General features: G+C 41.8%; 1 protein-coding gene across 1 annotated transcript in view; it reads left to right on the forward strand.

The window, feature by feature from the left end:
- LOC122541192 (uncharacterized) overlaps window positions 1-14,861 on the forward strand; it is a 91,172-nt gene extending 76,311 nt beyond the window's left edge. Inside the window, exons 4-5 of the mRNA XM_087979717.1 lie at window positions 3,112-3,249; window positions 9,437-14,861. Coding sequence (XP_087835843.1) covers window positions 3,112-3,249; window positions 9,437-13,257 — 3,959 coding nt within the window. The 3' untranslated portion in view covers window positions 13,258-14,861. The remainder of the gene's footprint in view (window positions 1-3,111; window positions 3,250-9,436) is intronic.
- The last annotated feature ends 676 nt before the right edge of the window (window positions 14,862-15,537 follow it).

Consider the following 15,537-nt stretch of genomic DNA (forward strand, 5'->3'; position numbering starts at 1 on the left):
AAGGATAGCATATGGATGAGGAAAAGAGGAAGCCATGTATAGATTCTTGAGGAGCTCACAGAATGCAGATAGCGGTACGGAACAACAGTCAATCATCTCGATGTCTGACCTATAACCAGAGGAACCAGTGAAGAGTTGTTGTAATGAGTTGGATAATAGAAGAGGATGGTATTGTGTTTGACCATGTCAAAGACTGTAGATAGAAGGAGTCAGTCAGAAGAAGCGGACGTACAGACCCAGAGGACATGATTGATGCTTCTTATTCTTCCCGGCGATGAGGAAAAGCCGATTATACACATTAGTGTCTCGAAGCGGGTCGGCCATACTGATAGCTTTTAGAAAACCTGACCAGGGAAGGCAAATAAGATTCAAATGACAGAATCACAGAAATGGTATGGTGCAGAAGGAGGCCATTTGGCCCATCATGCTTGTCCCAGCTCCTCAGACAAACAAATTACTGAGTGCCAATCTTCATTTTCTCCTCATACCCGTGCACATTGTTCATATCCAAATAATTATCCAATCCTTTCTTGAGTGTGTCCACTGAATGTGTCTCCACCACATTTCCAGGCAGCGAATGATTCAGGAAGACATAGTCATTCTAGGCCAGTTAAGGCCAATGGAAGTTTGGCAAGGTTGGACTGGATTGTTTTAATGCAAGGATTCTGTTGAACAAGGCAGATGAGTTCAGAGTACAAATTAAATCATGGGAATATGTTGTAACACGAGCGAGAGAAGGGCAGGATTGACAGCTCAATATTCCAGCGTATAAGGTCTTCAGGTGAGACAGAGAAGGAGGCAAAACAGGAGGAGGTATTATAATTCTGACCAGGAAATCAATTACAGCAGTAAGGAAGGATGATATATCAGGTGGCTCCTCAAGTGTAGAAAGTAAAACCCAAAAAGGAACAATCATTGCTGGGAGTGTACTACAGATCTTCTCACAGTCTGAGAGAAATAGAAGAGTAGATATGATGGCAAACTTCATAGAAGTGTAAAAGTAATAAGGTAGTGATAAAGGATTTCAATTTCTCCAACATTAACTGGGTAATCGTAGGGCATTTGAAAAGACAGCTAAAAGCTGGCATAAAGAAAGGAAAACTTTAAGTTGTTTTACAGATACATTAAGGACAAAAGATAATGAGGAATGAGCAGGGGTCATGAAGGACCACAGTGTAATTTGTGTGTGGAGCCAGAGGATGTAGATGGATTCTAAATGAATAGTTTGGGTCAATGTTCATGATTAAAAAGGGATAATGTGCAGAAAGGAGTCTAGAAAAAGATGATAATTTGTTAGGGAAGGGAGTTGATCTGTCGTACACTCCCAGCAATGATTGCTCCTTTTTGGGTTTTACGTTCTGCACATCTGGTTTGATTTGAGCAGCATCTGAGATATCATCCTTCCTTACTGCTGCAACTTGTCCTCAAACAGATGAAGACAGCCATTTCAAAGGCATAGGTGAACTATCTGTGGTGAAATAAAAAATTTACCATGTCAGTTAATACTGGAGCAGGAAGAAAAATCTGACAGTTAGTTGTTTAATGAAAATTGAGTCAAAAGTCAAGGAAGCAACTGAAACAGACAACTCGGAGACATTATTTGGCCCTCCAAAAATATATATAAAGATTTTCTAAGACATTATTTTCACTGTGTGTGAACAACTCAAACATTAATCAGAATGCAAAGACACACAGGACTCAACTAATGTTTATGCGACTATAAATATCATTAAATCTTAGGCATAAAATAATTAACTGAAATAGTACATTTTGCATTTTGTAGGAGAGAATTATACTTTTACCATTCTTTGTGTAGGTTTTCATAACATCTCTCTCAACAAATCTTGGCTCCAATTTAAGTAAATGTTCATTTGTCCTAGTCTCCCATATCAGTGGCAAGTATTTTTCTATGAATCTGATGATTTATTTTCAAAACACCAAACAATTCTACTAAATCATCAGTTAATCTTCAATATTCAAAGAAATACAGTCTATAATCTTCTCTCCGTTTAGAGCTTTGGTTATATTTAGTGAATTTACATTCCTCAAAAGCTAGTGAATCCTTTTTAATAAGATATCAAGAACTGTACTCATTTAAGAAATCTCCCTGTCCTTTATATTCTAGACCTTGAGTTATTGGTTGTCATTTTAATACAGTAGCCCAACTGCGTTGGGCCAAATGGCTACAGGGATCTTCAGTGCCACAATGACTTCATTTTAGTGATCTGTGCACACAAATTCCTAAATCTTTTTGCTCTGCAACTGTTTCTAAATTTACCATTTAAACAACAATCAAGTCTATCCACTTTTGGTCCAAAGATCAATGACTTCACACTTAAATATGTTCAAATCCAGCTCCCTTATTTTGTGTACTTGTTCAGACTATCAACATCTCTTTGTAATCTTATTTTCCCATCCAGGCTACTTATAATGCCACAAATATTGAGCCATTGGTAAAAGTGAATAGATGGCTTTCTAAGGATCATTGAGTATACATCCATTATGTTTACTCTTCTTTCACCTCCCCCACCCCTCTCACCCACTCCAACCTCTCACCCTTGGAAATCATTCCTGAAGAAGGACTTATGCCCGAAACGTTGATTCTCCTGTTCCCTGGATGCTGCCTGACCTGCTGCGCTGTTCCAGCAACACATTTTCAGCTCTGATCTCCAGCATCTGCAGCCCTCACTTTCTCCTCTTCTTTTACCTAATCAAGCAAATACTTTGCCTTCAAAATTGTAAGCTTATGTTTTAGCTCATAGTCTCTTTTGTCGAGTCTTAGAGAACAGCTGTCAAAGTCCATAGAAATGACCTCGAAAGACACTTCCCTATCTCTTGCTTTCGTCAATGCTTAGAAACTGTTCAATTAGCTAATGATTTGACCCCATGTCCCCAGAACTACATCTACATTGGAACTGATTAGAATAACCCAGATTTTCTAATCTGCAATTAGTCTCCTATTTTAATCAAAATTTTCAATTGTCAACACAGTTACTGCGCCTTAAATGTTGCTCCCTGATATTTTCTTTCGAGACTGGAATACCTGATTTGTTTGCTGATGCATGCCAACGGATTTCAGCTTTATATAGATTTGTAAATCTTCTTTTGCAGAAAACCTATGGCTGCAAGGATCTCAATCTCACTGCCCTGGAACTAGGACAGCAACAACTGTTATAGAACAAGCAGCTCTGGGCCGACCTTTCCAATTGGGAATGTTGTATGACTGCCGATCAGATTTTCTGATTCCAGGTAATGAAATAACGTCATGTTTCTTGACCTAGATCAACACAGTTACAATTGACTTGACTCTAAGCATTGTACTATAAACATGCAGAGTTACATCCTTAAAGTTGCAACGCCAGAGAGGGAGTTGGGGTCCATAACTCGAGGCATCAGTCTAAATTAGCACCATAGACCAGTTCATCTTTTTCTTCTGGTTGAAATCTCTATCTATTCATCATGCTTACTTTTCCAATCTGGAATGATTCAGTGAGCTCGAAGTAGGAACAGGGAGCAGACTGTTGTGGTTGAAGACAGTCTAATATTTCAAAGCAAATTGTGAACTATTCCAGGGTCACCCTGAGACAAAACATCACCCAGACTCCTCATGGTCTCCTTAAAGTGCCTGCATTCTCCCCTGTAACAAACTCATTCATTGATAGACAAAATCTGTGTACCTACTTTCACTGCATCCAGCTGCCCACAAAGCCAAACCTCCTTTCTATTCTGACTCAAAACCTGTCTCTCCATCTTGCTAGCTACTGCCCTATCCTTTTGTTCCCCTCGTGGACCCTTTACCCATTGACAGTAAAACTGTCATCCAGATTATCCTCCCTGATGTTCTTCCTTCATTTTCTAGCTCCGTGGTATGGTTCTAGTTTGGTTCCATGATAGCTTCTACTCCCTTTCTTAGCTAGTGACCTTGAGATCCCCTTCCCTAAGATGTCCCCACAGATCTCACTGACCGTGGATACATCCTTAATATTTCATCTTTCTCTACTGTATCTGCTTGTGTCAGTCAAATTTCTGAGACCAAATGTTTCGGCAATAAGCATAGGACCAACTCGTTCCCGAGTAATAATTTGAGAGGTTGAAATCTGCCCTGTCACACCATCTGAAGCCTTAGCTATTTATTATGGTACTTCGGCTGATCACAGAATTGCCAGATGAGAGACTGCTCCCAATAATCTGCCCCCAACCCAGCTCGAAAGGGGTAAATATTTTTATTATTTAGTTCAGACAAGTGGAGGTAAACAGTCAAATCTGAATGAGAAGATTTGTGCCAGAGTAAGTTTGATTTGCTTCCCCTCTATGGAATTATTCAGTGCCTTAGAGGTGATGAAAGGAAGTGGGAATAGCTTAGAGCAGTAGCGAGAGGCAATAGTGTGCACCAGCAACAACTCATCACAGCTCCTTAAACAACACCTTAGAAACCCATCTAGACCAGCAGATACACTGGACCACCACCAACTGCACGTTTCCTGACTTGGAAATATGTTGTGGAGGAGCCAGTGTTGGACTGGGGTGGACAAAGTTAAATATCACACAATACCAGGTTATAGTCCAACAAGTTTAATTGGATGCACTCGTTTTCAGAGCGCTGCTCTTTCATCAGGTGATTGGCCATGCTAAAGTGCCCATAGTGCTTGGTGAATTAGTCAGGGGAAAATACAAGGTAGGGGAATGGATCTGGGTGGGTTACTCTTCAGAGGGTTGATGGGCCTGTTTCCATACTGTAAGGAATCTAATGTAATTTTGACGGTTTGAGCAAGAACTTTCAAAAGTTCATTGGGGACAAATGTTCGCAGGTAAAGGGATAGCTGGAAACTGGGAAGCCTTTAGAAAAGAGATAACAAGAGTCCAGAGACAGTATATTCCTGTTAGGGTGAAAGGAAAGGCTGATCGGTGTCGGGGGGAATGACTAGACAAATTGAGGTTTTGGCCAAGTAAAGGAAGCATATGTCAGGTATAGATAGCAGAGATCAAGCAAATCCCTAGAAGAGAATAAAGCTAGTAGGATTATATTTAAGAGGGAAATCAGGAGGGTAAAAAGGGGAAATTAGATAGCTTTGGCAAATAGGGTTAAGGCGAATCCAAAGGGATTTCACAATTAAATACAAAAGGGTAACTAGGGAGAGTAACTAGGGCCCCTTATAGATCAGCAAGGCCACTTATGTGTGGAACTGCAGGAGATGGGGGAGATACTAAACAAATATTTTACATTAGTGTTCATTATAAAGAAGGATATGGAGGACAGAGAACATGGGGAAATAAATAATACATCTTCAAAAATTGCATAGGAGGCAGTGCCAGATGTCTTAAAATGCATAAAGATGGATAAATCTGTGGGACGTGATCGGGTGTACCCTCTGTGGAAAGTTAGGGAAGTGATTACTGTGCTCCTTGCTGAGATATTTATATCATTGATAGCCACAGGCCAAGTGCCAAAAGACTGTAGGTTGGCTAATGTGGTACCACTATTTAAGAAAGGTGGTAAGGAAAAGCCAGGAAACGATAGACCAGTGAGCCTGATATCGGTGGTGGGTAAGTTGTTAGAGGGAATCCTGAGGGACAGGAGGTACATGTATTTGGAAAGGCAAGGACTGATTAGGGATAATCAATATGACTCACTAATTTAATTGAGTTTTTTGAAGAAGTAACAAAGAGGATTGATGAGGGCAGAGCAGTAGATGTGATCTATATGGACTTCAGTAAGGCGTTCGACAAGGTTCCCCATGGGTGACTGATTAGCAAGGTTAGATCGCATGGAATACAGGGAGAACTAGCCATTTGGATACAGAACTGGCTCGAAGGTAGAAGACAGAGGGTGGTGATGGAGGGTTGTTTTTCAGACTTGAGGCCTGTGACCAGCAAGGTGCCACAAGGATCGGTGCTGGGTCCACTGCTGTTTGTCAATTATATTAGTGATTTGGATGTAAACACAGGAGGTATTGTTAGTAAGTTTGCAGATGACACCAAAATTGGAGATGTGGTGGACAGTGAAGAAAGTTACCTCAGATTACAACAGGATCTTGATCAGGTGGGCCAATGGGCTGAGAAGTGGCAGATGGAGTTTAATTTAGATAATTGTGAGGTGCTGCATTTTAGAAAGGCAAATCAGGGCAGACGTTATGCCCTTAATGGTAAGGTTGCTGAACAAAGAGACCTTGGAGTGCAGGTTCATAACTCCTTGAAAGTGGAGTCGCAGGTAGATAGGATAGTGAAGAAGGCATTTGGTATGCTTTCCTTTATTGGTCAGGGCATCGAGTATAGGAGTTGGCAGTTCATGTTGTGGCAGGACATTAGTTAGGCCATTTTGGATTACTGTGTGCAATTCTGGTCTCCCTCCTGTAGGAAGGATGTTGTAAAACATGAAATGGTTCAGAAAAGATTTACAAGAATGTTGCCAGGGTTGGAGGGTTTGAGCTATAGAGAGAGGCTGAATAGGCTGGGATTATTTTCCCTGGAGCTTCAGAGGCTGAGGGTCTTGTTGTCCTTATGGTGACCTTATGGTTTATAAAATCATAAGGGGCTTGGATAGGGTAAACGGACATGGTCTTTCCCCCAGGATGGGGGAGTTCAGAACTAGACTGCATAAGTTGAAGGTGAGAAGATTTAATAGTGACTTAACCTTTTCACACAGAGGATGATGCGTGTATGGAATGAGCTGCCAGAGAAAGTGGTAGAGGCTGGTACAATTGCAACATTTAAAAGATATCTGAATGGTTTAGGAAGAACAGATATGGAGGTGCCAGTGTTGGGTTAAAAATCACACAACACCGAGTTATAGCTCAACAGGTTTACCTGAAAGTGCAAGCTTATAGAGTGCAGCTTCTTCGTCAGGTAGTTGGTGGGGCAGGGTCAAAGGACATAGAATTTATTGTAAAAGATCAAAGTGTCAGACAACTGATGCGATGTATTGAACAAACCTAGATTGCTGTCAAGTCTTTAATCACTTAGAATTGGGATGCAGGTTCCAATTAATTAATATGTAAATTCAGAATTTCTTTCAAGTCACAGTCCCAAGATAACTTAAGCTTTTATCAGTACATATAAAAAAGGAGCATTTTAGCTCAGACAATGCATTAAAAATGTGAGGTTAGAGACTGTCTATATCCCAACCTGGAGGCAGACTGATGTTATTTTCAAAGTAGAAATTTATAAAATGTCACATTAACTGCCTGCCTACAGATTGTGTGCTAGAGTAAAATAGAATGTATCTGCAAATAAAAATCTGCAAACACAAAGTCACCCCTTGAATTGTGTGTGAGGCAGAAGGAAAATATGTGTTATTGTGTGTGTGTGTGAGAGTGTGTGTGTGTGAGAGAGAGAGAGAGAGAGAGACTGTGTGAGAGTGTGAATGTGTGAGAGTTCATGAGAGTGTGTGCTTGATAGAGTGTGTGCATAAGTGTGACAGAGTATATGCCTGTGAGAGGGTGTGTGAGTGGGTGTGAGTGAGTGAGTGGCAGCGAGTATATGAGGGAGGGTCTGTGTGATTGTGATCGTATATGAGAGTCTATTGTGATTTTGTGTGTGAGTGTATGCATGTGTGTATGAGAGTGTATATTGTGGTGGTGTCACTTATAGTGTGACATGAACCCAAGATCCGGTTGAGCCATCCCCATGGGTCCTGAACTTAACTATCAGTCTCTGCTTGGCCACTCTGTGTTGTTGCGTAACCCGAATTCCCGCTTGGAGGACGCTTACCCGAAGATCCGAGGCTGAATATCCCTGACTGCTGAAGTACTTCCCAAATGGGAGGGAACATCCAGGTCTGTTGATTGTTGTGTGGTGTCCATTAATCCATTGTCGTAGCTTCTGCTCAGTCTTGCCAAAGTACCCTGCCTCAGGGCATCCTTGCCTGCAGCATATGACATAGACAACGTTGGCCGAGTCACATGAGTTCCTGCTGTGTACATAGTGGGTGGTGTACCTACATATAATGAGGGTATCCATGTCAACACTCTGATAGGTCTTGCAGTGGTTGCCGTGACAGGAATTGGAAAGGTGTTGAGGGATATGGGTCAAATTCTAGCAAATGGGACTAGATTTATTTTGGATATCTGGTCAGCATGGATGAGTTGGACCAAAGAGTCTGTTTCCTTGCTGTACATCTGTATGGCTCTATGAGTTACCCTTTGAAGGGCGTCACGTTGCTGAAACACACAGCCTCTTGCTGACACAATGACGCAGTTAACCCTCCAACCCCTGTACATTTATGACTTACAGGATGATGGAAGGCAGCAGCTTCTTCTACTTAGGACAGTGAGTTCTATGCTTTGCCTATCTGTACTGGTGAATCCCCACCAAGCATAAACAGCCCATTCCTTGTTGTTTCATCCAATCTCTGCCTGTTCCTCCATTGCAAGTGTCCTTGCAGCAACATTATAATCAGATGTATCAGTGTGCCCCAAACTGCAGCATTCAAGTGCAGAAGTATCCTGTAAGTGCATCAGAGGTGTGCTCTGAGGGTGTGAAGAGTCTGGCATGATCTTAGTTGCCAGCATCATACAGTTGCTTCAATACTGTGTCCTCTGAGATGGTAGGATGGGGTGTCCAAGATAATGTTTTGCAGGAGCAAGCAGCAAGCTCAAGTCCCCAGATTCTTGATCATCATGCTGGGAACCCTCAGCATTTAGTATCTATCCCATTACGGCAGGATAACAACCTACATATTAATGAGGTGATTTTCAGTTCTAATGAAATTTTTAATGTGGGATAATCCCTGTTAACATGCCACTTCTTGGTAAGGTCCAGAACTCAGTCAGAAATGTTGCTCTTGACATCAGGACAGGCCTTGGGAGACTTTTTGCATGATTTTCCCAGATTTCTCGCCATAAGCCACGTTGTTCAGGGTTTTGTAAGATTCTACCCATTCATTTAGTTTCTACTTTTCACAGGTGCCAACCCCTATTACTACCTCACTCACTGTGGGTGGCTTGAGTGAGAAATATTGAGAGCGATGTGGAACAAGAGACTTCACAGCTAACCCAGTGCATCCTCCTGCACCCAAGGTCAATTACTACCGTGAACACTGGATTGGGATCAGGGATGGGAATTCTCACTGAGTCGCGCCGGCTTGCTGGGGCCAATTTGATTCCTATTCCAGCTGAGATTAACTACCATTGATCAATGATTATATTTGGAAAGCACTGATGTGTATAATTCAGTTAACATGTAAATCCACTTAATGGAGGATGAGAAGTAAGGAAAACAATGAGATATCAGTTAAAAAAAAGACAAAAACAGAAACAGCTGGATATTAGTAAAATTTGACTTAATTCTAACACAATGTTTATTGTTACTGATCACGGGATTAACATTTTAATAGAAAGCCAGTATTCACGGCTCATTCCTGATTCCCCTTAAAATGGTTGTTCCGATTATGCCTCACTTACTATTCTCATTTAATGCTACTGAACTATTTCTTCTGTAGGTGTCACATTGTGGGATTTAGAGATTCTGCAGAAAGATCTTGAAATAAGGCTTCAGCCTGAGACCGAATTTGACGTCATTGCATCCGACTCCACTGATACGAAAGCCTCTGCGCTGAATGTGGATGGATCATTGAAAGCAAGTTTCTTGTGCGGCTTGGTGGAAGTGGCAGGATCAGCGAAATATCTCAATGACACAAAGAGATCGAGGCAACAAGCCCGAGTGACCCTTCAGTACCGAGCAACAACCAGGTTTGAGCAGCTGACAATGAGCCACTTGGGGCTGCAGAATATAACCCATCCGAATGTGTTTGATGAGGGGACAGCAACTCACGTGGTTACAGCAGTGGGGTACGGGGCTCAGGCTTTCTTTGTGTTTGATCAAGAGGTCTCTGCAACAGAGAACCTGCAGGACATTCAGGGTCACCTTAAGGGGATAGTTAACATGATTCCGACTATTGCAATCGAGGGTCAGGTCTCCCTAGAAATGGCAGAGGAACAAATATCCAATGCCCAGAAATTCAGCTGCACATTTCATGGGGATTTCTTCCTGGAAAACAATCCCACCACATTCCAAGATGCTGTCAAAATCTACACAACCCTCCCAACGTTACTGGGAGATGATGGAGAGCACGCAGTGCCCATGAGGGTCTGGCTCTACCCACTCAACAAACTGGACTCCAAAGCTGCTCAGCTGGTACGGGACATAAGTATCGGATTGCTCAATGACTGCCAGTCTGTGCTGGAGCAGCTCAGTGAGACGGTGATCAGATGTAATGATATGATGAGAGACAGTGTCACTGTTCAATTTCCAGAGATCGGGGACAGGATACTGAAATTCCGAGAGATGTGTCTGGAGTACAGAGTGGTTTTCCAGAAAGCTTTATCCAGCGTGTTACCATCTATCCGTGGAGGTGGGGAGGAGGAAGGGTCACTGGTGAATATTCTGAAGAACAAGGAACAGTCACCATTCAAACACCAGGCACTGAGCAAATGGCTGGATGACAGGAAGGAGGAAATGTATATGGTGAGGTATTACCTCAGTATATTAAAGGATATATACACTGTAAAATCAAGAAGTGAGTTATATCACAAAGTGTTTGGCCTAGAAAGAGAGAATCTGGTCTGCTTCACATTCACATCCCTGCAGCAAGAGGATTTCTATCTGTCAGAAGCAGACAGCTACCTACAGTCTCACACAGCTGAGAAAATGCAGGTACCAGATCCTGCTAACCAGGTCAGTGCAGAACATCACAACCAGCAGTGGTTTCACTCAGAGTCTGTATCCCAGAAGATGAGGGAGCTCTCTGACTCATTCCTGGATTTTGCCACAGCGAACAGAGCACAAGGGAAAACAAAGTTCATTGTTGCATCTGTGCAGGATGACAGTAATGTGGGAGCATCGATTTACCTGTATGGGGGAGGGTTTGTGGTGAATCACTGCTTCACACCCCCATCACAGCCGGAGAGACCTGTGGTCAGTGGAACATCACATGACAGTGTGACTCTCCAATTACAGCCACCGAGACATGGTGCTGGGGAGACTGTTGGGTACAGGGTGGAATACCGAAACATCCAACAGGAGGAATGGAAAACTGTGGATACTCCTGATAAATCTGAATCCATCACAATTCCTGGGTTACAGCCACATCAGGAATATCAATTCCAATACAGAGCAGTGACCAAGGTCGGGGTCAGCAAGGCCAGTGAGAGTTCCTCGGTCACCACACGTCCTACAAGCCCACCTGGTAAACCTTTACCATCCCAGCTTTACTGGGATGATGCATCACTCACCTGGGACAGGCCAACTGAGATTGGAGCTGGTGTTAATATTGTTCAGTACAGGATCGAATATAGAGAAGGAAAGGCAGGTCCCTCCAGCACAGAGAATGCATTGTGGGAGGAAATAAGGACAACAGACAGTGAATGTTGTTGTACTTTAGAGGGATTGATACCCAACACCATCTACAGAGTGCGAGTGTCTGCTGACTGTGGAGAAGGAGGTTCTAGTGAACCAAGTGAGGAGCTTTTAATAGAAACTAAAAATCAACCAAAGAGACTGGCTGTGAAACTTCTCAGAGAATGTACATTAACAGCCAGGGGGAACCCTCCCATTTACACACTGCCCTTACAGAAGAAGGTATTTGATAAGGCTGGACACCTTGTAAAATGCTCCTTTGGAAAACCCACTGGAAAACACAGTGTGAGGACAATCATGGTTCTTGGAGCAACAGGAGCAGGAAAAACAACCCTCATCAATGGGATGGTCAACTACATCCTGGGTGTGGGATGGGAGGACAACTTCAGATACAAATTAATCAATGAAGGGACAGGAAGATCCCAGGCTGAAAGTCAGACATCATCAATCACTGCCTATGAACTGCACTATCGAGCAGGATTCCAGATTGATTACTCTGTCACTATCATCGACACTCCAGGATTCGGAGATACCAAGGGGATAATCCGAGATAAATTGCTCACTGATCAGATTCGAGAGTTCTTCACTTCCCCAGATGGTGTCGATCAGATCGATGCCGTGTGTTTTGTTGCTCAGGCCTCTTTGGCTCGTCTGACCCCGACACAGAAATATGTCTTTGATTCAATTCTTTCCATTTTTGGTAAAGATATTGCAGAGAACATCCGAATCCTGGTGACATTTGCAGATGATCAGGCTCCCCCTGTTCTGGAGGCCATCAATGCTGCTGAGGTATCGTGTCCCAAAGATAAAAAAGGTTTCCCAGTTCACTTCAAGTTCAACAATTCAGCCATATTTGCTCAAAGACACGTTCCTGGTAACTCTGTTAACAATACAAGCCCAGATATTGTTAGTAAGGAGGAGGAAGATGAAGCATATGACAATAGCTTTGCTGCAATGTTCTGGAAGTTGGGACTGAACAGCATGAGGAAATTCTTTTCAGTTCTGAGCAAAATGGAAACAAAGAGTTTACGTTTAACAAATGAGGTCCTGAGGGAGCGTCAGCAACTGCAGGCTGCAGTAGAGGGATTGCAGCCTGTGATCAAAGTGAGTTTAACAAAACTGGAGGAGATCAGGAGGACAGAACAGGCTCTGAAACAACACCAGATCAATCTAGATGCAAATAAGGATTTTGAGTATGAAGTTCAAAGCACAGTTCCAGTGAAGATGGATATCAGTGGGAGCGGCAATTACATAACCAACTGTCAGAAGTGTAATTTCACCTGTCACTATCCCTGTCGCATTCCTAATGATGATGGCAAAAAGGGATGTATAGCAATGAACCAGAATGGATACTGCAAAGTCTGTCCAAATAAGTGTACTTGGTCTGTTCATTTCAACCAAAAGTACAAATTTGAATATGAAACCAGAAAGGAGAAGAGAACATATAGGGAGCTGAAAGAAAAGTATGAGAAGGAAACCGGTGAAAAGATGACACAAGAGAAAATCTTGAAGCAACTTCAGCAGGAATTTGCTGAGGTTATGGATGTGGTGTTGAAACTGATTGCAATGTCAAACCAGTGCATTTTAAGACTTGAGGAAATAGCTCTCAGACCAAACCCATTATCAACCCCAGAATACATTGATCTGCTGATTCAATCTGAGAAAGAGGAAGCAAAGCCTGGGTTCCTGGACAGAATCCAGTCACTGATCGAAGTCAAGGAACAGGCTGAATTAATAGCAAAGGTTGCTGGAAAAGAGGAGCTGTTACCAAAGGAATCAAAACCATATCAAGCTAAAATGGACAATAAACCACTTCAACCTGATAAAATAATCCATCAGGCATGGAAATGGATCAAACAGCAGGTAGAGAATCGCTGGGAAGGCAGGCCAAAAGCTCTTGAGTGAAGTCCCACCTGCTCCAAAGATGGGTAATGACACCTCTGAACAGGTTGATTAGAAGATATATCAAAAACAATCTTTAAAATTGAATATTTTAAAGTATGTTTAATATATACATTTACCATAATACCCAAATGATCATTTAGGCTTTTACTCCACTGATTTAACTAAGTCTACCAAGCACTTTCCCATATGGAGAATACTTGCTTCTCTCATAAACTAAGGTCTAATTCTATTTCATTGATGTGAAGTAATTCCATCCAGATATTTCCAATTTGAACAACAGACACTCCCTTGCATTACACCCAGAGAAAGCAAGAGAGAGGTCCAAAACCTCTGTGTAAAACCTCCAGTTCTCTGTTCAAGTTGCTTTTTCCAATGGACTTTTGTTGGACTTTAAAATTTCACCCACTCAACTCAGAAGAAGATGACTGTTCCCAGGATTATCCAGCTACCACCAGGCATAAAGCGAAAAACCACTCCCTGGCGTGTGATCCATTTTTTATCATAACCCCAACCAAACCAACACAAAGGACTTGAAGATGAAGTTTCTGCCTCAGCCAATTCCAAACAAAGGAAACCATCAAAACCCACTATTATTTCACTTGGCAAAAAATGTCCTTAATTATCTATCACCAAACACGACAGGTTTTGGACAGGACATCAAAACTCATGAGAATAATGTTGTGTAGGTTGCAAGGGTTGTTATGGAGCTGCAATTCATTGGTCATAAATAACATGTGGATGGAGCTAAAGTCCACCAAACAGGGCTACAGTATGGACATGAATAAAATGGATAATAAAAGATTGGAGGTCGATATATCAAGGATTATCATGTTCTGCAGTGTTTAGTTTAAACGTAAAATAAATTTTGTCACTTTGAAATCTAAGCCTGAAGATGTTCTTGACTTAGTCTGCTTGAGGACAAAGCTGTCTTGAAACCAAACTCATAACATGGCATCAAACCGCACAAAAGCTGGTGGCAGCTATGAGAAGTATGGCTTGGAATAACTAAGTGTAGATCAAGAAACAGACCTGAGACTTCAAGAAGAGAAAAATTCAAAATATATATTTTTGCAAAAAAAAATTATCTACACAGCTTTAAGATCAGCTCACAACCAGAAAAGCTGCAGAGCTGAAAGAACACCACCAGCACTGACTAAGCCAGAAACACTAACATCAACCGTCTTCTCACCCCTACTGAGACTTCCTTATTGGGCAGTGACTCGAAAGAAATGCTTGGATTTACATATTAATCAATCGAAACCTGACGTCCATTCTAACTGATTAAAACTTAACAACTATCTAAGTTTGTTCATTACACTCACATCAATTGTATAACCCTTTGATCTTTTACCTATAAATTCTATGTCCGATTATATAAACATATATTCCTCACTAACACCTAAAGGACCAAAGCTCCAAAAGCCTGTGTTTTCAAATAAATCTGTTGGACTATAACATGGTGCCGTGCGATTTTTGTCCTTACTGGAAGATGGAGGAGTTGTGCCAAAGTTCTGAAGAGCTGTCTCACAGACTATTAAAGCCACAGTTTTACTTATGAAACGATATCATATAGACAATCTCCCAGGCACTAGCATCAGCATCCCTCGTTGTGTCCTGTCTCATAGCAGAGAGACATCAGAAGTGGTAGCACAATTTCTAACAGTTGGGAAGGAATTACCCTGGACTCATTAATGTTGAGTCAAGGCCCCCTGAAATCTACCCCCCCCGGGTTACTGCCTCCTCCCCAGACCTTGGCTGATGAACCTACAAGCTTCAAGTTGAAATGGATTGGGATCTGAATTTTTAAGGCGAGAGGAATTTCAGAATGAAAGTAAGTTAGGAACAAGTGGAGGGGTGGGTCTGTTAAGATGGAATAAGCACAATAGAGAAGAGCACATCAGTTCAGGAAACCAAGATGTGAAAGCAGTTTGATTGAAATAAGAAATGACAATGCTGTGAAGTCACGGTGGGAGTGATGCATTGACTGCATAGTGAGAATCATACAATAGGGTGGGACATAAAGGGAGAAACAATCCCAGTTTATCAGAGAAGCATGGCAAAAATCATGGACATTTTAGCCTAAATATTAACTGATTTTTGTGAAAAGTTGGCATCAATGCTAAGTTCATAGTGTTAGAACTTTTGCTGGCTATCTTTACTTCATAACATTTTGGTTAAAACTGTGAGCTAAGAGTTGAAGTTGACCTTTGGAATATGAGCAGTAGTTCATTTTAAATAAAAAGGGAGAACCAAACAAACGGACATTTATTTATAGAACTA

This window comes from Chiloscyllium plagiosum, unplaced genomic scaffold (genome assembly GCF_037043375.1).
Source record: "Chiloscyllium plagiosum isolate Xiang-an unplaced genomic scaffold, Cpla_swu_hap1 HiC_scaffold_35, whole genome shotgun sequence".
Lineage (NCBI taxonomy): Eukaryota > Metazoa > Chordata > Chondrichthyes > Orectolobiformes > Hemiscylliidae > Chiloscyllium > Chiloscyllium plagiosum.